General features: G+C 43.3%; 2 protein-coding genes across 4 annotated transcripts; both read left to right on the top strand.

Moving 5' to 3' along the window:
• The first annotated feature begins 114 nt into the window (after nucleotides 1-114).
• On the top strand, nucleotides 115-12510 carry mapk14a (mitogen-activated protein kinase 14a). Of its 2 annotated transcripts, none has more exons than XM_076741947.1 (12): nucleotides 115-522; nucleotides 3165-3294; nucleotides 3460-3518; nucleotides 6700-6811; nucleotides 7203-7232; nucleotides 7590-7637; nucleotides 7738-7852; nucleotides 7949-8020; nucleotides 9267-9346; nucleotides 10736-10814; nucleotides 11009-11182; nucleotides 11288-12510. In XM_076741947.1, the coding sequence occupies exons 1-12, from the start codon at nucleotides 404-406 to the stop codon at nucleotides 11350-11352; spliced, it is 1083 nt and encodes a 360-aa protein (XP_076598062.1). In that variant the 5' UTR covers nucleotides 115-403; the 3' UTR covers nucleotides 11353-12510. The 2 variants fall into 2 exon arrangements, with proteins under 2 accessions (XP_076598062.1, XP_076598061.1); XM_076741946.1 differs by lacking the exon at nucleotides 9267-9346 and adding an exon at nucleotides 8754-8833.
• An 889-nt stretch (nucleotides 12511-13399) lies between these two features.
• srpk1a (SRSF protein kinase 1a) lies at nucleotides 13400-25138 on the top strand. 2 transcript variants are annotated; one of them, XM_076741944.1, is made up of 16 exons: nucleotides 13400-13480; nucleotides 14145-14199; nucleotides 17355-17482; nucleotides 17562-17670; nucleotides 17811-17898; nucleotides 18050-18137; nucleotides 18612-18718; nucleotides 19249-19414; nucleotides 19518-19543; nucleotides 19679-19904; nucleotides 20044-20427; nucleotides 20577-20677; nucleotides 20954-21061; nucleotides 21219-21288; nucleotides 23336-23428; nucleotides 23753-25138. In XM_076741944.1, exons 1-16 carry the CDS (start codon nucleotides 13468-13470, stop codon nucleotides 23935-23937), a joined length of 1947 nt encoding a protein of 648 aa, XP_076598059.1. In that variant the 5' UTR covers nucleotides 13400-13467; the 3' UTR covers nucleotides 23938-25138. The 2 variants fall into 2 exon arrangements, with proteins under 2 accessions (XP_076598059.1, XP_076598060.1); XM_076741945.1 differs by lacking the exon at nucleotides 23336-23428 and adding an exon at nucleotides 22410-22502.
• The last annotated feature ends 35 nt before the right edge of the window (nucleotides 25139-25173 follow it).

Below are 25173 nucleotides of genomic sequence, written 5' to 3'. Positions count from 1 at the left end.
GGTTGGTAACTTCTTATTTTTCCCCGTATCACATGAAAGCAACACGGGTTTCAGTTTCCGTCGTCGGCTGAAGAGGTACGCTGTCCCATTTCTTTTCTCGCGAGACTTTGCGACGTGTTGCAAGCAGGGTGAAATCTCGGGAGCTGTGTGAAAGCAAGCGGAGAGAGGAACAAATAGCGTGAAGACTTAAAAACGTGCATTTAGCAGACGGTGATTCTGCAACGCTTTGCAAGAAGGCAGCCCCTTTAACTAACGATCATTTAAAGTTCCTTGACGACGACGAATATTTAAATTGGCCGCTCTTTTCGTAACTTGGGAGAAAGTTTGAAGTAGGCTGCACGACTCGGAGCACCCTCCTCAGAGCAGAAAGTGAAGTCGGTGGTCGGCAGTTGGTTCTGCAGGAATGTCGCAGAAAGAGAGACCCAAGTTTTATCGACAAGACGTCAACAAGACGATATGGGAAGTCCCAGAGAGATACCAAAACCTGTCTCCGGTGGGCTCTGGCGCCTACGGATCCGTGAGGTAAATCACTCTTTGTGGTAGTTGGTGACCTAACTTAACCTCCATTCATTTCTGCGAGGCCTGCGCTGCTGATGCTAAAGTTAGGTTAGCTCGTCCCGATAGTTGGCTAGCAAGGTGGAGCCACGATGTCCCCTTTCAACGCGAAAGCCTGTTGACTTGTTATCCCTCTGGTCTTATCCACTTGCAAAACTTGTAATTGGTGTGTTTAACTTCACATGTAGTTCACACACAACACCCTGCAGCAAAGCGCTCACCACAGTGAGGCTGAGCTGCCCAAGTGTGCTCGTCTTTATCTGATCAGTGGGCTTGTTACGATCACACAACTGACTAATAAACGAGCGTTTCTAATGACTCACGCACTGTAGCTCCAGTTTCCACAGGCTCCTCTATTGTCGTTTGGTTTGAACAAAGAGGTTTAATTGATATTACACCAACAGGTGACGAAATCCGACTGAATTAGGGTGAGGTTAACAAATATTGTCTGGTGTTGCTAAGATGTTTTGAAACACTACAAATATATTTTGACTCACTGTACCTTCATATTGATGGGGCGGTGTTTCTGTTAGTGGTGCTTTCATGTCTCAGAGTAATAATAATAATTTTCATAAGGTGGCCCAAAGGATACATGTTTCCAGTTATTTTTCCTCATGTGCAGTAGTTTAATAAAGTCAGATTCATTCATTTGGTCAATTAGCGAGGACAAATGTCTGCTGTCAGCCTCTTTATATGTGCACATTTGTTGTTTTTCTATTTTATAGCTTTGAAAATGGAATATCTGGCAGGTTTCTGATTTTATGAGCAACATGATAAATCTGTTGATTGTAAAAAAATTAGCTGACAGATTGGTTGATAATGGAAATAATTGGTAGTTAAAGCCTTTATCCAAACAGTCATATAACTTAATGATAATAGAGCCACTATGAGCAGGAAATGATGAGTTTCCTGGTCATACAAATCTCTAGCGATAGGTTGTCTCATGAAAATATGAGCATCACTGTAATATCGCTTCCAGCCTTAATGAAAACATCCACTGCTCATCTCTTTTACTCATCTCGTTACACTCAGTGTTTTTGACGTTGCGAAACAAATTTGCAGCGCAGAGACATTTGTGTTCACAGTGACGGGATCGGGCCTCTTGATTGTCAGATCTCTTTTATTTTTAAGAAGACTTTGCCTGCCAGGTGGATTTCCTTCATGCTGCTCCGTGACGAAAGCATAAGCTTTCCCTGGATGGACCCTTTGCATTGGTCTGGTGATTAACTAGGTTGCGCTGATACTATCTAGGACACAATGTTGTCAGTCGTACACTTGATTTAGTGGGCAGATGTTTGTTTTGCAAATGGAAGCGGACAGCTGTGCTGTTGCTGGGCAATAGGATAATCTGTTGCTGGTCAGATTACTGTCCGCTCACCAGTGCGTGGACTGTTTTCTTTTTTCTTTTCCGAGCGGCATACTGGCTTATATTGTCAGTGTTAGCATGATGGACTCTACCCTCAGTTTACTATGAATATCTGTGTGTTTAGACTGGAACTGCACAGCTTTAAATGGTGGCCCAGCTGTACAATGTTGAGATGGCACATACCTGCAGGATTTACAGTATGTTGAAAACACTAATAATAACAACACTCAGTGGAATTGTCTCATACATCAGCATTAATTAGACATGGATTGGTAAATTAGATTGTGTTTTTATCCAAAGAGCTTTACAGTTTTGTCATGTATTTACACACACAGTCACACACAGCATCGAACCACTAACCCCCCAAATAATGGACAACCCGCAATATTTAGGAGAAAGTAGGAAAAAGTAGAAAAAGGTGGAGTATCTTCAGTGTTGGTGTCTGTGTAGCTTCATGATTTATTGACATAGAATTGCTGATGTGGTTTGGCCAGAGGCCTCAGGAGGCTTGTGTTTTTTAGGTTGAGCACTCAGTTTGCACATTTTTGTCCCGCCCCCCCCCAAACAATGGAAATCTGACATTTCTGTTTGATTCATGTATTAATGTGAGGACGGTTAAATCAGATCTGTGTGGAGAGATGAGAGGACGCTTTAATCTGCAGAAACAACTTCTTCTTCTTCTTCTTCTTCTTCTTCTTCTCTTGGGGCTGAAACAGCTGATTGCTCTTGTGTCAACTATGTCAGAACATATTTGACAGAGGTGTTTTCCATCAGCGACACTTCAAAATGCCTATAAAAACACATTGATGGAAACACGGCTACAGGTGGCGGTCCACTGGAAATGGCTGTGGTTAGGTGAGCTGAGCAGGAGGAAGTGTTTGGGTTAGAGACAGTCAGCCTCTGGACAGGCTGCAGGCCTGCTCCCAATCTGCTGAGAGATGACATTTTGTGCTGATGTCGCCCTTTTCCTCAGCAGTCACCCGCTCTTACTCCACCTAATTTGGTTTTGAGAGCAAACTCAGCCCATTCTGGACCCAAATGGGTTTTCTCGTCTGACTTAAAATGACAAGCTTGCTGTTCATTTCAGGTTCATTTCTAGTTCAAAGTGTTCAGTAGATTTTCAGCACTTTCAGCTTTTCTACTGAAAATCAGCTGATCTTGATAAAAACTGTTTGTATCTCAGTGTTGACATTATTATTACTGACAGGATTTAAGCTGACACGTTTGTCCACTTTGTTAACAGTTCCGCGTACGACATGAAGACTGGTTTGAAGATAGCTGTGAAGAAGCTCTCTCGGCCGTTTCAGTCCATCATCCACGCCAAGAGAACCTACAGAGAGCTGCGGCTGCTGAAGCACATGAAACATGAAAATGTGAGTGGACTTGTTTCTGTTCCCTTTGCTCTGTCTGCTGGTGCACGACCACAGAGCAAGCAAAGTTTTTTGCTCATGTAGAACTCCACAGGGTGTTTGCTGCAGTTCAATGAAGGGTTCATTGTTCTTTGTGTTGTTAACTTGACTTGGTTTTCATGCTTGCAGGTGATTGGCCTCCTCGACGTTTTCACGCCCGCTACTTCTCTAAAGGAATTCACTGATGTGTAAGTTGAATGTGCTTTGTTTGAAATCATTACCTCCGTCCTGAGTTTCCCTCTGCCCTTTGGCTCAGGGTCACCTCAGCAGCACTTGTGCATAATTTAACAGCAGAGCTCAACAAACGGCGGCCTTCAGTTTCTCAGAAGCAGACAATCGCGGCCGTGGCTGGGAAACACCTGGAGACAGGCCAGCTGACTAAACACTCTGGGATATTTCTAAGACTGTTGCTCTGTTTGATTATTCACTCGCTGGCTGCTACAGGAGTTATTTCACCAGCGGCAGCAGCTTCCTCCCCTTTGCTTCCTGCTTTCTGGCTTTGTGAAACACGCTGTGACTGCTTTGCTGGCAAACAGGTAGTTGTTGTTTGTTGATCTTGAAAGTTGTTAGAAATGGGAAGTGGACTGCTAGACGGTGACTCAGTCGTCAGACATGTGTGCTGCCTCCCCCGTCATGTGTGGAATGTCTCTTCCCTAGACACACTGAGCCGCTTGTATCGAGATCAAATTGTGACGGGTTTCAGTCGACAATTGAACGCTTGGAGTCACATTTCTCTTCCCCACTCACTGATGTCACTGTTAATGCACTCCTGTGTGGAAAACTATTCCTCAGGATTTGACTCATTCCGTTGTGGAACAGCTGGGGAGTGGGCAGCGCAGCACTCAGGGACCCGCTTCAAGTCCGGGGCTTTGGTCAGCAGCGTTGGCAGGATTGTTTCTGATACCTAACGTGGATGTCATTTTGCGTGGGAGGAAACCCACACGTATTCTGGGAGAGCACGTAAACTCCCGACACCGGGACCCAGGAACTTCCAGGAGAGCACGCTCCCTGATTTTTAAACCGCAGGAAACTGCACTGACTGCTAAACAGCAAATGATGCAGATCTGAGCTTAGTCATAACAACAGATGAGGATATGTGGTGTCAGAGGATTTTAAAACCTTTTCCAAGTAGTTTTGCATATGCAAATCAGCTGTTTTCACCGGTGCTGGGAAGTCATTTGTGGCATAAAATCTACAGTTCATCAATCACTCTTTGCTCTTTTCCGTGAAGGTTAATGTTTTATTTCATTCCTCTTGACTGTCAGAGATGATGCACATGCATGATGAAAGTCTGAGTATTACGTACCGTCTCGGCCAGTCATCCAGAATTTCACTTCCTAAAAGTGCACGAAATTCTGATGGTAGTGAAGGTGATGTGTGTTTCAGGTCCTTTTCGTCCACACTTCAGGAAACCATCCGTCCATGCTGCACCACGTATGCGGTCTCAAGTAGGGATATGCGCGATTAGCCGATTAAATGTCGCAGCCCTCGCTAGCAGTGATTAAGCTTGGAATGAAATTGTCCTCACTTGGGGCTGTTTTCTGGGTGTTTTCTTACCTTTTGACTGCTCCACTAGCTGAAGTTTAAACTTCTGTCGTTGGAAACGTCCCTGACCTCAAGCCTCCCTGAACGCGCAGGCTGGGTTGTGTTTCATGTGCATCCATGCCTGCATGGAGAGTTGTCCACTGTCAGATCACCCAGGATACATTTTGATGTAAAATGTGAAAAAGGCTTCAGACGTTGACAGCTGTGACTGGTGCCGGGTAGTGAAGTGTGCTGAAGTTTGCCTTTTTCCCCTCAGTCATCTCCCAGAATAGCCTCTCTCCCATGCAGCGTGTCTACATGACCTTTTCATATTTGACATGAAAGTGGGACGCAATAGAAATTTTGTGAATTATTATTATTTTTCACTTATTTTTCACATGAAAGTCTTTTAACCAGTCACGGGTAGTTCAGTTGCACATGTGAAAAAGCTTCTTGTGGCTTCAGAGGGTGCTGTGTGAGATCTGATCTCTAGCCTCAAGTGATGTCACTTGAAAAATCTTGAGGTGTGGAGTTGCCTGAGGCTACATTAGCCATTACTAGCATAGCTGTCTGAAGCCGAATTGCACTGTGGGTAATGGAGATGGCTGGTTTTGACAAGGAAGAAGAATGTGTGCAATAAAAAAGATGATATGTTTAGTTTTGCTGCATCCATTTTTATGACTTTTTTTTAACAGCTACTGTTGTAAAAGTGTAATGCTAAACTGGTGGAGGACTTAAATCTGCAGCCTTTTTGTGCAGAAGTCCCAAAGTGGAGCAGTAGTTTGCATGGAAACATACGTCTCCCTCACACTTTGACCAGTGGACGCCGCGTGTGCAGTTGAAATGGAGAGCCGTGCTCCAGGATTAGCCTAATATCATGGAGGATATCATGGAGGCAGTGCAAGGTCACACATGCAGACCATTGTGAGACTGGGCTGACTGGGAGAAAAGAAAAAAAACGCAGGAGAGAGTCGATGGGTGGTGTGGAAACAGGCACGTACGGGGTTTTAACGCTGTGTGGAAGAAGAAATGCTGAGTCACTGGATGTCAGAAGGAAACACGGCTCCCTGTATCTGCACATCTGCTCGGACATTGTAAATGTTCTGAATGCAGCGTGATATCCAGGAAAAATCTCAGATATGCAGGTGCTGTAAGTGTGCTTCCCCTCGGCTCTAAAAATACACACTGAGTCACAACGCCGTGGCTGGCGAGGCTCCTCAGGCTGTTTCTATAGGAGAGAGGAAAACAGAGGTCACTATCTATATCCCTTTTTTTTTTTTTTTCCAAGGCGGGTGAACTTTATAGTGTGTCTGTGTCCCTGTGTGCCGCTTAGAACAAGTTCAAGCGTTACCAGGTGCTATTTTAAGGCCGCGCTCTGTATGCTGTGCATGAATAGACGAGTATTGATGAAATGGGTGTTTGTTGAGCAGCAGCCTGACGAAGCAACACATGGCTCTGTGTGTTCTGGCTGCGAATCTGCCACTGTAGCATCCTGCTCTCGCCTTCCTCCATAAGTGCTGTTTGGGCATTTGAAACAGCTCTGGGATTACATTTGAATTATCCACTGATGCAGTCCCATTAAGCCCATTTATCTGGGTTTGTTGTTAAATTACATTCCATTTGTGAAGGGCTCGGCCTCTCCGTGCCTCTGGAGAGAAGTGAGAGTGAAAAGAGGTAGCAGCTAAACCGGTTTAAGCTCACGTAGCCATATGGGAAATTAGTTTCCGACTGCAAACAACTCCAGAAACATTTGTTGGAATCGCAAATAATATTCATTTATATCCATCTGGCTTTTGGGGAAATGTGTGTCTATTTAAACTGACGATGATGTTTTGTGATTGGCAGGTATCTTGTGACTCACTTAATGGGGGCAGATCTCAACAACATAGTGAAATGTCAGAAGCTCACAGACGACCATGTGCAGTTTCTCATATACCAGATCCTCAGAGGGTTAAAGGTGAGGTCATTTAAGGAAAAGGTTGACTTTTTGTGAAATATGCATACGTTTTTTTTTTCTTGCAAAGAGTTTGATGAGGCCATCGAATCCACTCTCACTCTCACCTGCTTAGACCCAAGTCTGAGTCCAAGTCTTCAGACAGATCCAGGCTAGCTGTTTCCCCCTGATTCCAGTCTTCATGCTAAGCTAAGCTAACTGTCTCCAGACATCAGAGCAGACTCGATCTTCTCATCTAACTTGGCAAGAAAGCAAACAGATATCCCAGAATGTTACACGACTCAGTGGTTTCTGTGTTGTACTGCGGTGCCTCTGACTTCTGATGTGCTGATATTCACTCCGTCTTTAAACTGATAATGTAACTTAACGCACACGTTCTCCTCCGTCTCTCCAGTACATCCACTCAGCAGACATCATTCACAGAGTAAGTGCCTTGCTTGATTTTTACCTGACAGATGTGATGTTGTCTTTGACTCTGGCTAAGGAAAAAAGAAAAAAAAGAAGCAGTGTCAGGGTTTATGACATCTTCCACCTGGCAGTGTTGGGCCTGTGGCTTGTGCAAACACAGAAGGAAAGCCATAAACAGGACCTTTACTTACACACAATGCTGATGATGTAATGCTTTTTATTTTAATGTTAACAGAGGAGTGACAGATTTGTTTTCCCTCGGGGAGAAAAAAGGAATATTTCAAGATTACAGATCTACTGTCACTGCGAAATTCTGCTCATTAGCTAAACTTGAATTACACTAAAGCGTCACTGATGACTTTGGTCCCTGCAGGATTTGAAGCCGAGTAATCTGGCGGTGAATGAAGACTGTGAACTGAAGGTCAGTGAACCGCTGCTCTCATTTAAAACATAGAGCCCACAAATGTGAATGTTTTGTAAACAAATCAGCTTTTTTTTTTTTGTACTTCTGCTGCTCTCAGATTTTGGACTTTGGCTTAGCGCGGCATACCGATGATGAGATGACTGGCTACGTGGCCACTCGCTGGTACCGTGCCCCAGAGATCATGCTGAACTGGATGCACTACAACATGACGGGTAGACGCTTTGATCTTCCCCAGTGACTCTGTGCACCTTTGCATCATGACCGGAGAGTTCTTCTTAATGCTTGTGTCCTGCTTTCCTGTGTTTCAGTGGATATTTGGTCAGTGGGCTGCATTATGGCAGAACTCCTCACTGGAAGAACTCTGTTTCCTGGCACTGACCGTATCCTTTTCGTCTGAGAGTACAGTGTGTTCAGAGCTCCCAAAGCTGCTGAGACTCTGACACGCCATTTTGCATAACAAATCAAACAGGTTAGATACTGTTGAGGAAGTACTGATTGTTTTTTTTTGTTGCCAGCACGGTAGCAGAAACCGATCTGCTTCGTTTCTGTTTCCTCTCATAAAAATCGGCCTTTCTGCTTTTCTCTTGCAACATGACGCTGCCTGAGGCGACTTCTTTTTATTAAAGATGTAACACATATAGTACCACTGTTCCCTCTGGCTTGACACATACCCTTTGCTCTAATGTTTCCACTGGCGCGCTTCAACTCTTTCTCCACCATCAGTATGCATCGTTGGCTCGGGTCCACTTTCTGCCTGCGCCGCTGCCAGTCTTTGTATGGGCCTGTCAATCTGCGGTGTCTCTGCTGAAGATTTTGTTTATCCTTCTCCCCCCCCACCACCAGTGCTTTCAGACTAACAGCTGAGCTTGTAAATTCAGTGTACAACAGGGCTGTCCACTGCCTCCCTTTTTTGTCAGCTTCCGTTTCAAACCCTGTATCTTCTCTGTTTCTTTTCTTTTGTCGCGTCTCATGTGTGAAATGTAAAGCAAATATAGTGAAATTTAATACCGCAGATGGTTTTCAAGTGGCATGAGGAGAAGATGAAGCCTGCCCTGTCAGATTACCAGTCCTCTCTTGTCCAGCATCTGGTCTTCCTTTAACGTGTGCCGGTAGACATTGATCAGTTGAAGCTAATCATGCTGCTCGTCGGAACACCAGGGCCCGAGCTCTTGATGAAAATATCTTCAGAGTCTGTGAGTTCACAAAGTTACACACGGTTTTTCTCTAACCAGTTTTCTGCTCCAAACGTGTCACTCTGCTGTGCAATAACTTGGTGTAACTGCTACCTGACTGACAGCATGTTTTCCACCGTTCGGCTTTGTGGGTTTGACACTTGCTTTTCCGCCTCTTTTAACTGGGTTACGTTTGCCACGACGTGATTATGACACAAGTGATTGAGCTCTGACGTTCACTGACTGACTGTAATGTAAAGTATTGTGTTGTCTTTGCTCTAAATCTGCCAATCCCCCCCCTTTTTTTTGTCACATTTGCTTCAAAGCTTGAAGTTTGCTTTTCAACGTAACATTGTAGTGCATCGAGAGTCGAGCCGCACAGTGTTAGATTGAGAAGCAGCTTCTTAACCAACTCTGCTCTGTCGCTATACTCCCCTTGACACAAGCTTCATAGATATAAACCAGCTTCAGCAGATAATGCGTCTGACAGGAACGCCCCCAGCATCTCTAATAAGCAGGATGCCCAGCCACGAGGTGAGCAGGATCCACAGTTGCTTTCTTTAGAGCAGACAGCCGACCGGGGCGGGAGGGCAGTCAGACCCACTTTCACTCTTCTTCTTTGCTTCTAAAGCAGTGCAACTTTCAGCTTTGTATCCTTTGTTTATCCTGAGTGTTAGCTGAACCGGCACATCAGTCTTCTATACTAACTAATGGTCCATATGTAGAAGAACAACAGTCGTTATATTTCAACATGTCAGGATTGAGCTATGTTAATCTGTATTTAACTGTGTTAGGTGATTAGATAATGAAGGCATTATGGGGGCGGTGGGCTCTAAGGATCACTCGGTTAACTCGATGCACTTTGGTCAGGTGGGCTGTAAGGAGCAGCTCGGCCTCTAGGAGCCACTACCAGCCATTTAAGATTTCAGTTTCCCAGTTTAATCACAGTGCTTGTGTTGTGTCTGACACGCTTGCTGCATGCGATTGGAACAATGACTGTCAGAAGTGGCTCTGGACTAGAATTAGCGAGGCTGAACTGTTGATTAAAGTCGATACTAACAGCGTTTTCTGTGTGAACGATGCTTTGTTCTGTGGTTTTCTTCCTGTTTCTTTTGCACATTTCGTGAAACTTGCTCCTCAGGTTTTTGTGTGTTTGCGTGTTATTTTTCATTCCGAGGGATAAAACAATTGGCAGCCTGCAACCTACAAAACAAATCTTTGTTTATCCATTTACTGTATGTGCTTTTCTTATTAAAACGTATTCAGATAGAATTCAAATATCCTGAAGAAAAGTGGACAGTAAAAATCGCACTTGAGCTGTTTTAACTGGACGTCTGAAAAACACCACGGTGTTTTTCCTCCTGCAGCTTGATGTCGATCACGCGCAGACGTGCTGTCGTTAGGGAACATGCAGAGCTACCAGTCACTGCAGTTTGCTGCAGGAAAAAACGCAGCTGCATACGTGCTTTTGACCGTCTGTGTCTTCCTTCATTTCCATGGCAACAGACAGACCAGAAAACGTTTACGTTGCTTTAATTTTTTCCGCAGGTTGTCAGTAAACAGGACCACTCCTCGTCACAGGAGGACCCTGTTTACTGTAAACTGATCGGTGTTGTCACGCATGAGGAAACACAACAACCTCTGTGTGCATGGGAACATAAATTTGCATGAAAATAACAATATTTTAGTGAAAATCTGTTAGAAACGACAACAACGAGCCTCTTGTAAACTGCACAGGGCTATGTGCAGATGGAAATGTAATAATTGAGCAGAAGTGATTGGATGCAGGTAGCTACATTGAACAGAATCAGTGGCACCAAAATGCTCCTGATATGAGCATTATGAAACAGGCGGTGCTGAATGTGGGCGACATGTTGCTGCTCGTGGGAGCTGACATTTGATTTACTGTGTTTATTTTCCCAGGCCAGGAACTACATCAGCTCCTTGCCACAAATGCCCAAGAGGAACTTTGCTGACGTGTTCATTGGAGCCAACCCACAAGGTAATAGCAGAGAAAAGCTTTCTCAACATCAGCTGTTATTGTGCTATGGTCCAATCCTTGCTAATTGCGTTTAATTATTTATTTGGAAATTCCCCTGAACCGTTTTGGTTTTTCTTTGTGAAACTTGGCCGAAGCTCTGGCAGGATTTCTAACGGAGCTGTTTGAGATTTTACCATGCTGACATGTCTTTTAAGCTGTGGACCTGCTGGAGAAAATGCTGGTTCTGGACACAGACAAGCGGATAACTGCCGCCGAGGCTCTGGCTCACCCCTACTTCACTCAGTACCACGACCCAGACGACGAGCCCGAGGCCGAGCCATACGACCAGAGCTTTGAGAGCCGCGAGCTGGAGATCGAAGAGTGGAAACGTACGTCGCTATTCGACACGGAAACTCTCATGCTGACAGAAAGAAATGAGTAGAAATCTAATCATAACGAAGCCTGATGAGTGCTTGAACACTTTCTCGTTGCAGGATTAACCTACGAGGAGGTGTGCAGCTTTGAGCCGCCCATCTTCGACGAGGATGACATGGAGTAATGAGACGTGCCCCCCCCGCAGCGACCCCCAGCCTCAGACTGTTTAAAATGACCTCAGACGTGCATTAGTGTTAAACAAACTCTCCTCTCGCCTGCCAGCCTTCATCAGTCTTCATCAACCGAGAAGACGTTGCGATTGGCTCTTGTGGGGTGATCCTTACCAGCGAGGGGTCGAGGAAGAGTTTGGCCAATTATCATTATTCTTATTTATAAACCACTAATGTCAGTGGTCTGTTGCTGGGAAATATCACTTCTTGCCAATAGCTGAAATTATGTTATATCCTTTAGATATTCTTGTTTTAAATTTAGCCTTGGATGACTCATCACTGTGACACTGAGATGCTGAAACGCCCGGACCTACGGCTGTGCTATTCTGTGTTTGAAATTTTTCTATCGATTAACTTATAAATAAGCTTTCGTCGTCTATCAATTGCGAACGTATTCTGCTCGTCTGCCACTCGCCCTGCCACGCTGTCACACATAGCACTGGGTCACATGTCTTTGTAAAATGAGTTTCGTTTCAGTTGTTGCCATGATTGTCCTTGTATTTAAAAAGAAATCACTCTGAAGGGTTTCATATCTGTGACCGTAGATTTTACATTTTTTTAGGTATTTGACAATTTGAGGAACGTGCCTGTCACTGACCTTTTTAGCGCTCACCGACTGAGCTTCACACGTTTTAATGTTTATTTTCATAGTTGAGATGCTCTGTGAGGCTCGCACACGTCGAGGCGACGCAGAAGAATCTGAGCCTGTGCTGTTTAAGGACGGCCCTCTTCAGCAAGGCACCGAAAAGGAAAAAGATTGTGACGCGCACACGCTCTGCTCAAAAATATGTAAATATCTGTGCCATATTTTTTGAATCTCTGACTTACTGTCATTATGTTATGAAGCAATCATGTTAGTATGTACATCAGTTAAAGACTTTGTGTGCGTTTGTGAGAGTGTGTCGTTGGTTTACAGGAATTTTAAGTGTCATGCTAAAAACCTCTAATAGAAATTCTGCTTAAATGTGTAAAAGAGGGAGATGAGATGTATTTATACTTTGTGGAAGTGGTATTTATAAACAACAATCGAAAGATCCCTTAAACTATTTTCAGTCCTGCAAAGTAACTATCTTCAGTCCTTTGTTTAACAAAATAAAGACTTATTTTTACGAGACCCACCTTTAGTTTTTTTTCTGTTTTCTTGGCAGCAGGTTAATTTTGCAGTGTTCCAAACAGTTTTGTCAGCAGATTTCATTTGGGAATGAAAGATTGAATTGATGTGGATCATTTAACAAGATTTTTCCAAAAGGAAAATCAGTGTTACCTGTACAGTGTCTAACTCTAACCCTGGTATCATTAGAGGATGTTGGCTAGAAAGTAACCTTATTTTTATTGCATAGAGGCCAAAATCGTGTTTCTACAGTTATTTCAAAATGCTGTTTTACAGTTTAACTGTAAAATGTCCCTCTCATACACATATATACATGCTTTGGTGCAACTTTTCATCAACAAAATTTAAGAGATCCTTCCAAAAAGTCTATAATGTATTCATGTCAAAAGAATAATAAGGTTAAACTATAATATCATGATCACAATTATTTTAAACTTTAACATATTCACTGATGTCAGCCTCATTAATTCAGTATCAGCCAGGCTGTATAACTGGGACCCTGCAGATACTAATGCTGTTGTTAGTGGTGGGGGCTTTTAGGGAATCTGCCCCTGCTACCCCCATTTCTGTACACACCACTGCCAATTTCTATTTAGTATAACCATCTGACAGCTTCATTTCTTGTCTCTACGTTTTAAAATGTGACACAGGCCACAGATACTTGCTGATTTGTATTGAATGGGCTCAAACCATTGAATCATATCACAGTGCAACTACCTGTCTGTCAGTAGAGTTGGCAGTCACATCAATACTACGAAATAAAACACTTTATCGCAGTCAGATCGTTGTCTCTATCGATCTGCACCTCCGGTGTAGTAAAAAAAAAAAAAGAGGTTGATGCCCTGGTGGGGACACAACACCGGGGAAGCTCCCGTTGAGCAAAATGAAGCAGTGCGCATGCGTGGAACATTCGATCACTGGTGGTGTTGCTAACGGCTAGGCTACGAATCCAGCCAACATGGAGCGGAGAGGTAAATCTTTACACCGACACGCCGTACACTCTATGAGTAATATTAGCCCGTGTGTGTGTGTTGACACTGCTGCAAATGTCACCCTGCAGTCTCAAATGTAAAGTGTAGCCGTGCTGCAGACGTTCAGATGGTGGTTTAATTGAACGCGTCTGTCACGCACCGTTCAGCTGGAGCGGGCTGCGTTAGCTTTCTAGACGTTAGCTTTAGCTTCAGTGGGACATGTCAGGATTATCTAGCTGCGTTTAGCTGTCTGTTCATTTAACAGACAACCTAACACACCGACAACATTAATATGAGCTAGTCACTGTTTTAACCGACCAGCTAGCCAGCCGAGTGTCTGAAATTACTTCACGGTCTTTAAGAAGAAAGGTTACCTAGTTGGGTAGCTTAGTGATATTTCTTAACGTCAGATGGCTTCCAGTATCAAACTGGTTGCCTGACAGACCGACACATACACTGCAGTTGTGATTTAGACCTTGATAGCTCTCACAGTATAAGTTAATGATCTGCACAGTGACCGAGTTTTGTCCTGCAGGCTTAGGACGGTTAGTTGTATCCTTAGCCTCGGACAGTGTCATCCTTTTTTTTTGTCTTGAGTGTCAGCTAGACAACAAACGACAACCAGACAATGGCAAAATAATTGCTCTCTGGTTTCTTCTGACAGTTCTGGCACTCCAGGCGAGGAAGAAGAGGGGGAAAGCGAAGAAGACCAGCAAAAAGTGAGTTTTTGCACCCAGTTAACGCTCGGCGTCTCCTCATGTTGTGCATGCCACCCCTCAAGCACGCATTTTGTCAGTTGCACTCAGTCAGAGCTGCTTGTTTTGTTGCAGTCTGACACGTGTGGCCCCTCACCACATGTATGTACTTATTCTTTGAGAGAAAGAAGTGGAGGATTGAACGAACATGTGTCAAAAAACAGGGACTGATTTCCATGGCTTTCCATATTTGCATGGCGTTCACGTCAGGCCACGAGCATTATTCACATGGACAGATATTTTAATAGGAGGTAAGTTGTAAGATATCCGTATAGAATGTGCAGCATGCAGGGCCCAAAATAAACTACCCAAAGGCTGTGTCCTATCTATCAAGATGGTTTGTGAATGATTCCATTAAGATAATGCAGCATGTAGGGATCAAAATAGACCGCACCAGCACTGATCTCCAATAGTGATTGTTTTTGTGTACCTAACAATTTACTAATCATGCCGTCAGTGGCATCATCCGGAGTGTTACATAACAGCCTGTGCTATATTTAAAACCAGAGAATGAAGAAGCCCACATCAGCCCACCGAAGCATGGTGTTTCACTGAAAACAGCACTACGGCAGATAGTCGCCTCCCCTGACAGTGTTGTCTTTATGGCTGAACCGGGCATGTCCGTTCTGCATAAGAATCATATGACGCGAAGAAACTAAATATAACTTAACTGTACCATTGCATGCCACAGACATCCTTGCATGCTGGGCACCATATGCATAGAAGATAGCGCTGTCTGTCATCTTGAGGATGCAGCGATAGTGAAGGAGCTATAGTCTGAGTCAGGATCAGTTTAATGACAGCCTCTCAGGAAAACGTACACTAGAACCACTTCAGTACTGGACGCAGTTGCCTTCACACCTCATGTGATAAGCTCCAGCAAAAAATAGGAGCACCCACCCAAAATTAGAGCAGCCATGTTTATTTATTTATTCTTTTTTTTTTTTTAATGAAAAGATGACTAATTGGAGTTGTCTGCCTCCACATTTAACTAATGATGTTCCTTTGTTTCATCTCTCTCTTCATTCTTCAATAGTGAATGAAGAGCCGTGACTGAGTCTGAGAATTGAGAAAATTAATTATTAGCATCAATGCTAATTGCTTCCTACAATTGTGTTATTAATGACTAGAATAGCAGTAACGCAAGAGGAGTGAATGCAAATGGAGAAAACGTCATTAGACAGAAAGAAAATGTAGCTGAAACGATTCGGTAATTAATTGCAGCTGTTTGTTTGTTGTGTCATTGGTGCGCAAACATGCAGTAAAGCCTCTCTGCTTCAAATAACCATGTCAGGCATGAATAAGTAGGTTGCAGATTATGTGGAAACCAGCAGCCCATTTGTGAGACGCTACAGACCAGTTTAGGAATGTATTTGAATGCGACCTCGGCTCTCTTGGCTCCCATGGTGATGAGCAGCCTTAATCTCCTCTGTGGAGGAAGTAACATCAGGCTGTTTGCCTTTCAAGTTAATATTAGCAGCGGATCTGTTGGCAAACACAGATTATTGGATGTTACACATATATCCATGGACAACGTGGTGACATGCTAAAGTGATTTTCATTACTGCATAAAATGTCTAAATATGCTGTGTGATCCTGAGCCGTAAAACCTGATCCATTTTCGATTCGTCATGTTACCTGTCAAAAAATTCCCTTTTGTGCTTCATCAGTTTTTTAATTTCACATTTAAAGATGTGTATGACTAAATTAACCTAACCTCAAATGAGAGATTAACCTTGTTAAAAATTAAAGTGACACTGCTGTTAGAAAGGTGGTATATTCCCTTATGAAGGGCATTGTAGATTCGAACCCACCCTGTTGCTCAGTGGTGCTTGCTCTTTCTTCATGTGCTCAGTGCCAAAAAAGTAATTGTATACAGGCGCTTGACTGTCAGTTCTTTATTCTAGTGCATTCAATAGTAATATTTGATTCATATTTTTTGTCTGTAGTAGTCTACAAATCCTTGGGCCATATTCTTAAAACTCTTTTCTTAATTTCTTCATTTTTGTTCAGTGTTCTGTGACTTGCTCGAGATGTACTTTGTCTTTTCCATCTGACAACCTGACATAATGACAAAATAATCGAGCTTTGTAATTGTAGGATGTGAGTTAGACACAGGCTTGTTCCCTTGTCTTTTTCTTTATGATGATGTATATATTTTTTCTTCCTTAATGCCTCTGCAATTTTCCTGACCCTGATCCGAGTAATTCATTATAGAATATCTACCAATACTGAGTGCTGATTCCAGCAGTGTCTAGATTCAGCAATGTTTTACATTTTCCTAAATAATACAGTTGCACAGTGCATGCTTTACCTAAAATAGGACTGCATTAAGAATAATAATGCCATTTTTGTTTTTGATGTTCAAGCATTAGCAGCACTTTCTAGGTGTGGTCCACCCTTTTATAACTCAAGCTGCTGTCTTTGCTTGCATCGCTCACTTGTGTAATCTGCTGTTTTGTTTTTTGCCTTTATTTGTTTTCAGAGGATACACATCATCATCATCAAAAAATGGGTTTGATTGATTTTATCAACAGATTGGCTAATTAGCTCTGGAAATCTCCGCTGTTTGTCTGAGCTAATTGGGTTCAAAGTCATTCAAATTTAAACATTAAAATTCTGAATGGTGTTAAACATTAATTTAGATTCAATTTTGTCTCAAATTCAGTTTGTTAGACCAGGACAGATACACCAAAGTGCACGATGCTTAATTCCCAGGTGATGTGATTCAAATTAACAACCTGTCACAGGTTTAAAGGTCTGACCAGTACAGCTGTCCCGTGAGAATAAAGCCAACTGCTGCTCTTATTGTTTTATCTTGGGAACAGATACCTCTAAAGCATTTAAGGGTTTGGGTGTGGTTACATTTATGGAGCAGAAGCTAATGAAGGTTAGCGTCTATTCACCAACTCTGCAGGAGAACTAGAATATTTCTATCACCTTTGTGAAACAGTTGTCAAATGGGAATGCATTTCAAGGATTAAAAGACAGGTTATTGGTAAGAGGTGCTGTGAAAGTTAATGCTCAAAGGACATCTACACTCAGGTATGAAAGACACATCGGGGACTTTGTTCCTACTGAAGTCTATGATGGTTGCTGTGCTTGTGTTTGCCCATTAGGCAGCCAGCCAATCCCAGAACTCGACAGCAGCCCCAGCCTGAAGTGTCACCTCAGGAACCTGAGGAACCGGAGGAGATTCTCGGCTCTGATGATGAGGAGCAGGAGGACCCAAATGACTACTGCAAAGGTGAGTCCCAGCTTACTTCTGTTTACATGCACACTATAACCCAGTTATTCTAATCAACTTGCATTTTCTTCTCATCTAGGTGGTTACCACCATGTGAAAGTAGGAGACCTTTACAATGGAAAATACCATGTAATCCGGAAACTGGGCTGGGGACACTTCTCCACCGTGTGGCTCGCCTGGGACATCCAGTAGGAGACAAAATTCACTGCATGCTCTTACTGCACTGTTCTGTTGTTGAGGCCTCATAGCAGCTGACTGTAACTGTGCTGTGGTAAGACCTTGTACGGTGCTTCCTGTTGCCAAACGTTGCTTTGTTCTGTGGTTGCAGGGTGAAGAGGTTTGTTGCAATGAAGGTGGTGAAGAGTGCGGAGCACTACACAGAGACAGCGGTGGATGAGATCAAACTCCTCACATCTGTAAGTAGCTGAGACAATTGCACACATTAGGTTTTGTGAGTTGGAATCACATGACTCGAGGAACACAGTTAATGTACACTGTATGCCAATTGTGTGTTGGTCCAGTTAAACATTAGCAGGGTTAAATCCTGAATGTTTCTTTTGTCCCCAGGTAAGAAACTCAGACCCCAATGATCCCAACCGAGAGATGGTGGTTCAGCTGCTAGATGACTTCAAGATCTCTGGTGTTAATGGGACTCGTATCCTTTACAGCCAAATGTTGCTAATACTTCCAGGTTTTTGTTTTGACTTCGATTTGATCTGTTTAATTGGTAGGACTGGAGACTGTTAAGTCATAGAAAAAATACTTTGTCAAGGAAGTGATCATTCTTTCCAAGTGGTGTCAAATTTAACTTGAACGCGGTATGCCAGTAACAAAGTAAACAACAGGTGATGGGTGTACTAAATGGAAACTTGTGTGTCCACCTATCACAACATTCTGGCTGACTAAGGTCCCCTGAATGCCACAGGGATTTCTGTAGCTGTAATATGAGACTCAGTAACAACACTGTAGTGTTTGCACTCCTTTGACCTGCCCTCCTTTCTGTATAATTAAGGCTACTCCTCATGTGGTAAATGGCCGCAGGGCTTCAACATATTTAGTAAATAGTTTTCTACTAATTGGCTTTCAGTCTGACTTTGCTTGTTAATTTCTTAACTGCTGTGGTCTTCAGATGTCTGCATGGTGTTTGAGGTGTTGGGCCATCACTTATTAAAGTGGATTATAAAGTCCAATTACCAAGGGCTACCCCTGCCGTGTGTCAAGAGCATCGTAAGACAGGTAACACGAGACCCTCGGTGTTGCGCCTTTTGTTTGCCGATGACCCAGGAGGAAGGTTCAGTCGTAGCTTCCACTAGTTATCAAGAGCCAGGTAGCCCTCCGGCTGTGCGACAGGTGGAAACCAGCCAGGGCGGAACATTTTGTGAGCAGTGAGGAAGTAAAACCTGGCTCACGATTTTATGGTACAAGACAGATTGGACGGAGTGGAAAAAAACTGTGCTGTGCACTTTTTCAATGAAGGAACAAATAATTGATTCAGCAAAAGACCCCGTTGTGATGAATTACGTAGACACTGACACTAAATATTGCTCATTATTTAAACTTGGATAATTGATTTTACAGTGGATATATTTACCAAAAACAGCAAATTATAATCATTTAATTTAGATTTTAACAGTGTAGAAACAGCCAAAAGTGATATGTAGAGAAGGGGATATTTAAGAGATTAAAAAGTGTTTATTTCAGTTCAGTTCAAACATAAACTTTTACAATCAGGACAATCATCGAGTATCCATTCATTGATTTCCCAGGTTCTCCAGGGCCTGGACTACCTGCACACAAAGTGTGAGATCATCCACACAGACATCAAGCCAGAGAACATTCTGATGAGTGTTGAAGAGCCTTATGTCCGGAAGCTCGCAGCCGAAGCTACAGAGTGGCAGAGGGCTGGGGCGCCTCCCCCGTCAGGTTCAGCAAGTATGGGACGCACACACGAACACACATGCACCCACATGTTCACATATACATTCATGAGCTCAGTTTGGTAACAGTTTGTACTCATGTGTTGCTGTCTTTCCAGTCAGCACAGCACCTGCTCCAAAACAGGTACAACCATTTTATTATTTCCTTTTTTTCCTGCAAAGGACATCAGCCTCACATTTTCAGTATAAAATCATTCATAGCAGTCCTACAAATAAGCCACCATCTATCTATTTTGTTTCTCCTGTTCATCTCTGACAGACGGTAAAAATGTCCAAGAACAAGAAGAAGAAGTTAAAAAAGAAGCAGAAGCGTCAGGCAGAGCTGCTGGAAAAGTGCATCCTGGACCTGGAGGAGATGGAAAAGACCACAGAGACACGAGAGGAGGAAGACGATGAAGATGAGGACCCTCAGTCCCCGAAGGGACGTGCCTGTGCTCCTCTGAGACAGGTGTCTCTGCGGGAGCTTGGGAATGAGGAACCAGAGGGTAAGAAACCAACCTCACCGGAGTAATATGTCTTCAGTGCTGTTTGTTAAAGTTCTGTCGTGGTTGTGAGATAATGATAAAATCCCTGATATGAGTCATTTCAAAAGAACTCTCATTTGTCTTTTCCTGGTGCTTTCAGAGAGCAGTGTCAATGCAGATCTCATGAGGGTGGGACCAGAGGGGCTGTCTGAGGTGAACTGTAATGGCCATGTGGAGGTGGACCAGAGGCAGTCCCCGTGGAGGGACGAAGACCAACACAACGGCAATGCAGAGAACACAGAGAAATGTGCCAGTCGGGAGGAGCAGCACCGGGAGTCCCCCGTTCACCTCGTCTGTAATGGCGTGGACTCAGGAGATCTCAAGGAGCTAGATACTGAGACTGAAGGTGCTCACAGCAGCGGAGTCACTGAGAGACACCTTCCTGCTGGGCGGGAGGAGGGAGAGCTGGAGCAAAGCATTTTGCGGGAGGAGGAAGAGGACAAGGCTCACTGTCAATATAGAACTGAGGAAAACCTGAGAAATGGTCAGTCAGCCAAAATCAGTACTAACAGCAAAGAGGTTTATTGTGTGTGCTCTGGCTGGGCTGCTTTGGGATTTTGATCATTACTCTCCTCTTTTGTCGAATGTTTGCTCCATCCTTATCTCTCTGTCTCTCTTTCTGCTCTGTTGTAGACAAGCTAACAGCAGGATCCCTGCTAGTTAACCCCCTTGAGCCACTCAATGCAGACCAGATCAAGGTCAAGATTGCAGACTTGGGAAACGCCTGCTGGGTGGTGAGTAGTCTACTAATGACCTGAGGGATTTCCTGATTAGGGATGAAGCCTTCCAGCTAGGGACACATCCAGTGTCATCAAGCTACCAGAATAGAAATGCTTAAATCTTCCAGGCCTCTGTTTAATCTGTTGCACTGATCAAAGTCATTCATATTTCTTGAATATACTTCTCCCATCGTGACCGGACACAGTCTGCAGGCTCTGTTGCTTGTAAATGTTGTGGAATCTTGTTTTTTTTATTTTTTTCCAATCATTTGTTTCTACTCCCACTCTCAGCACAAGCACTTTACAGAAGACATCCAGACACGACAGTACAGGTCCTTAGAGGTGCTCATTGGTTCTGGATACAGCACACCGGCCGATATATGGAGCACAGCCTGCATGGTGAGAGACTATTATCACACCGGATCGAAACAAAAGAAAAAAAAGTTACATATTGACCACGATATGAGAGTGTAGCAGCAGGTAGTGGGAGGGAGTAAATGTGTCCCTCCACACAGCGTCTTTTCCTGTGTTAATGATGCTTGTGTTGTCTCCGCAGGCCTTTGAGCTTGCCACAGGGGACTACTTGTTTGAACCACATTCTGGGGAAGATTATTCCAGGGATGAAGGTATTGCTGGGACTTCCTCTTCCTGTCCGCTCTCTTTTATCCAGTTATAACAACACAGCATTTATCCTAAGTGCTATATTTAGCAGTGTTTTTGAGATGTAAATTGTAAGAGGCATTTGTTACTGGTGGTAACTTTTAACCGTTCTCGCTGCTGTGAAAAGCTTCATGATGTTTTTCTTGTTAAATCGGCCCTTATTGGTCTTTTATTGCCATTGTGAATTATTTAAATGTCGTGAAAGCGTTTCACAGTAAGCATGGCAAGTTGTGACCTTGACTCCAACTTACTGTGCAGTCTGCACTGTAAGTTGGAGTGCACTTTGCTTAAGTTTTCACAGTCTTAACACTTCTACAAGGTACTCCATTACAGTGATTTCAGATGGTTTCTGAATATTTAGAGGAAATGTAGATGTGAATCTTGTGATGATGAGTACCAACATTCCTGCGTTTATTTCCTCTCTAACACCTTAAACCACACCTTTGCCGCACTGGAGACGGGGCCATCTCTCATTTCCTTGCTCATCTTTTCTTCATTTCATTCTCGTCCACTCTCCACGCTTCCTTGTTTGCAGCGTAGTGTACGTTCATGTTGGCATGCTGCTTAGCTCAAGGTTTCTGCACTGACTCGATTCTGTTGCAGCACGTCAGGTATGCGCTGAGATTCAACCTGCACTCGTTTGGCACATGCCCTGCAGCTTTTTCACCTACAGTGCATGAACTTGTTTGGCTGTTTCTTAATATTCTTCCACAGCTTTCTCTGTTGTGTGACTGTCCTTTTATTTATTATGCTTACTAATCACTCATCCGATATCACAATCTGCTGTACAGGTTTTAGTGCCCATGGCTTTGCTTTAAGCCTTATACTCAATCCTCATGGTTTGTTTTCCTGTATGAAAGTGGATGGCCAAATGTGTTCAAATGTTTTTAATAGCTTCTGATGTGAAGAAATAATATAGGCTGCCCATACATGTGCTTGTTGTCATACAGGCTGTCATCATCCATTGTTCCTAATACATTGTTCCACATGACTGTTGGCCATCTCTCTCCCATCTCCTCCTCTCTCCAAACTGTTACTCTCTGACTTTCTGTCCTCCCTCTCCTCCCCTGATGTGCCTCATTTCCAGACCATCTTGCTCTCATGATTGAGTTGCTTGGTAAAATCCCTCGTCACTATGCTCTGAGTGGGAAATACTCACAGGAATACTTCACCAAGAGAGGTACGCCACCCCTCTGTCTGTGGCTCGCTCTGGGATCGGGGGAGGCGAGGTGAAGGGGGAAGGTTCCTGTCTACCAAAGATGTTGGTGTGTGCAGGGCAAGATAATGAATACAGACCAGTAAATCTACATTTCTTTGAACAAGCCATCAGACATTGATTCAGATGTCAGTAGTTCTGCCAGATATTGCCTGGCTGAGGTACATTCAGTACATCCTTCTAGCTAGAGGACTTGGCTCAAGTCTTGATGCTGGAGGGGAAATTCTCATGACTTTTCAAAAGTCAAGTGTAAGGTTGGTCACAGCAGTGGTCTGACTAAATCATCCACATTTATCTTCATAGAATTTGAAGATCACAGCAAAAGCAACCAGAGAAGATATGAATTCTGTCGCAGTGTTTCTGTTAATTACAGGTATAAAGTCTACGAGTTTCAGAATATACAGTGTTTTAAGTGGCAACCTTTCTGATTTAGAAGTGCACTCGTTTCTTTTTAATTTGTTGCTATAGTGATGTGTTTCAAGTGTCAGGAGAACATCAGGACCATGACCTACTCCTCCCTGGTAGTTAATGAATTTTTCATTGATGGTATGGGAGTTTGATTGCCTGCAGTGGGAAACTGAAGCTCTTGATTCTTAAAATGTCTGGTGGCCACGTTCGATGAGCTGATTTCTGACTGTAGGTCTGTGCCTCGCAACCTCTACGACAGCCTGACCCCTCTCTCCCTCGGCCCTCCACCCACACACCCAGAGCGGGCCTGTGACTGGGACACTGTCTGACCAAACTGTTGTCTGTCTTGTGTGTCTTTCCCTCTCCTCTTGCAATCGTCTGCCGCGTAGACCATATAGCGCTGATCATTGAGCTGCTGGGGAGTATCCCACGCAAACTCATAATGGCGGGCAAATATTCCAAGGATTTTTTCACCAAGAAAGGTAACAAAAAAGAATAGAGAAGAAGAAGTCAGCGTCATGATTAGAGAAGGTTTTCTACCAGTCAAGATCAGGCCCTAATGCGCTTTTAATAGTCTTAACTTTTCTATCTGTTAGAAATGTAAAAAAGCTGTTTTTTCACTTTTTTGTTTTTAAAAAACACCTGTAATATAAATATATTGTTAAGAGTGAAAATTAAATGGATGTCATATCTAGATGTTTGAATACGTTTTCACCGTTTTAACCACCTGGTTGCATTGAATTTACGCGGTACTTTGTGCTCTCTTCCTGCGTGGCGCTCTGACTCTGCTGTCTGACTGTCTGCAGGTGATCTGAAACACATCACCAAGCTGAAGCCGTGGGGCCTGTTGGAGGTGCTGATAGACAAGTACGAGTGGCCCCGCGAAGAAGCCGAATGCTTCGCAGACTTCCTGATTCCCATGCTGGAGTTGATCCCAGAGAAAAGAGCCACGGCCGCAGAGTGTTTGCGCCACCCCTGGCTCGCCCTCTAGTGGAGACCTCCAGCCGTCGCACCTCCCTTCCCTCCCTCTTTCTCCAGAGACTGCAACAGATCACTTTCCAGTTCGGGCATATCAAATGAATATTTATTTCTCTTTTTGTTTCGTCATTTTGGATTTCTTATTTACTTGTTATTGAACTAATGCTTCTGTGTATGTTTGCTTTGTATTTGTTGGCTTTTTTCTCTGTCTGATGGCATAGGGAATCCAGTGGATTACATTATTTTGTGGTAACGTCGGCTCCATTTGCTGTGCTCCGTTCACCCACCCATCCAAGCAAACCTGTTCTTATACTGCTAGTGACTCATCCTTGTTTGTTACACTCCTGCACTAAAACCCAAACAAATCAAGGATATGTAGCCTTTACTGGTCATCGTTGTCCCCTTTGAAAGGACCCCCTATCATTTCTCTTCGCATACATTTTCATTAGTGCTGTGTTGTTTTTTTTAAGAATTATTTTATCTGATATTACATATGTAAGGTATATATTTTGTATTTGTAAAGTAGGCTTAGGAAGTTGCACACTGGGCTGACATTTACACTGACTGTGTTGATAGCATTTCTCCAGACAGACTCTCTAGTTTCTTACCGAGACACCCACTGTCTGATCATCTAGGTCATGTTACTTAGCCATAACAAATCTGTTGTCACCTGGTATTTAGTGTGGTTAGTTAATTATAATAAGTGAGATCTTTCATTCTCATGGGAGGCTGGTATTCTCATACACCTATTACAATTCAGGAATATATTGTTCTAAAGGTTTCAACAAGACGACACGCGAAGAAGCCCAACTTAAAGGAAAAAAAGTGAAATTAAACTGTATATATCTGTACCAAAGAGTTTGCCTTTATGTATATTACAGTTATGTACAGTTTTTAACAAATCTTATATCTTAGCTAAAATTATTTAGCTGGGTAGCTGTGTTTTAATAAAGCGTTTGGAAGATGTTTTGAGTTCAGTTGTATGTATGGCCAACTGTTCAATAATGTCACTGTTTTTACCATAGCAATGGTGAGATCTGATGTTATGTAATGGTGTCCCAAATTGATCAAAGTAATCTATGTATCTGTTGAGGCCTAGGTAATAGCAAATTTCACATCAGTGTCAGGTTCAAGAGCATTGACTTTATGTGAGCTGTCAATTTACAAAACTGTACAACACACCATACAATAAAACAGATGTTCATACAACATAAGGTGACTGTGTCAGGATTGTTTCTCTGGGTTTATT

This window comes from Chaetodon auriga, chromosome 10 (assembly GCF_051107435.1).
Source record: "Chaetodon auriga isolate fChaAug3 chromosome 10, fChaAug3.hap1, whole genome shotgun sequence".
Lineage (NCBI taxonomy): Eukaryota > Metazoa > Chordata > Actinopteri > Chaetodontiformes > Chaetodontidae > Chaetodon > Chaetodon auriga.
This window is presented reverse-complemented; position numbering and strand designations above follow the sequence as displayed.

Coding starts and splice junctions, on each gene's coding strand:
- srpk1a (XM_076741944.1), top strand. Junction 20,678..20,953: donor TGGGAAACGCCTGCTGGGTG/GTGAGTAGTCTA, acceptor TCCCACTCTCAG/CACAAGCACTTTACAGAAGA. Junction 21,062..21,218: donor TATGGAGCACAGCCTGCATG/GTGAGAGACTAT, acceptor TTGTCTCCGCAG/GCCTTTGAGCTTGCCACAGG.
- mapk14a (XM_076741947.1), top strand. CDS start 404: ATGTCGCAGAAAGAGAGACCCAAGTTTTATCGACAAGACGTCAACAAG. Junction 3,519..6,699: donor CTAAAGGAATTCACTGATGT/GTAAGTTGAATG, acceptor TGTGATTGGCAG/GTATCTTGTGACTCACTTAA. Junction 11,183..11,287: donor GGAGATCGAAGAGTGGAAAC/GTACGTCGCTAT, acceptor TTCTCGTTGCAG/GATTAACCTACGAGGAGGTG.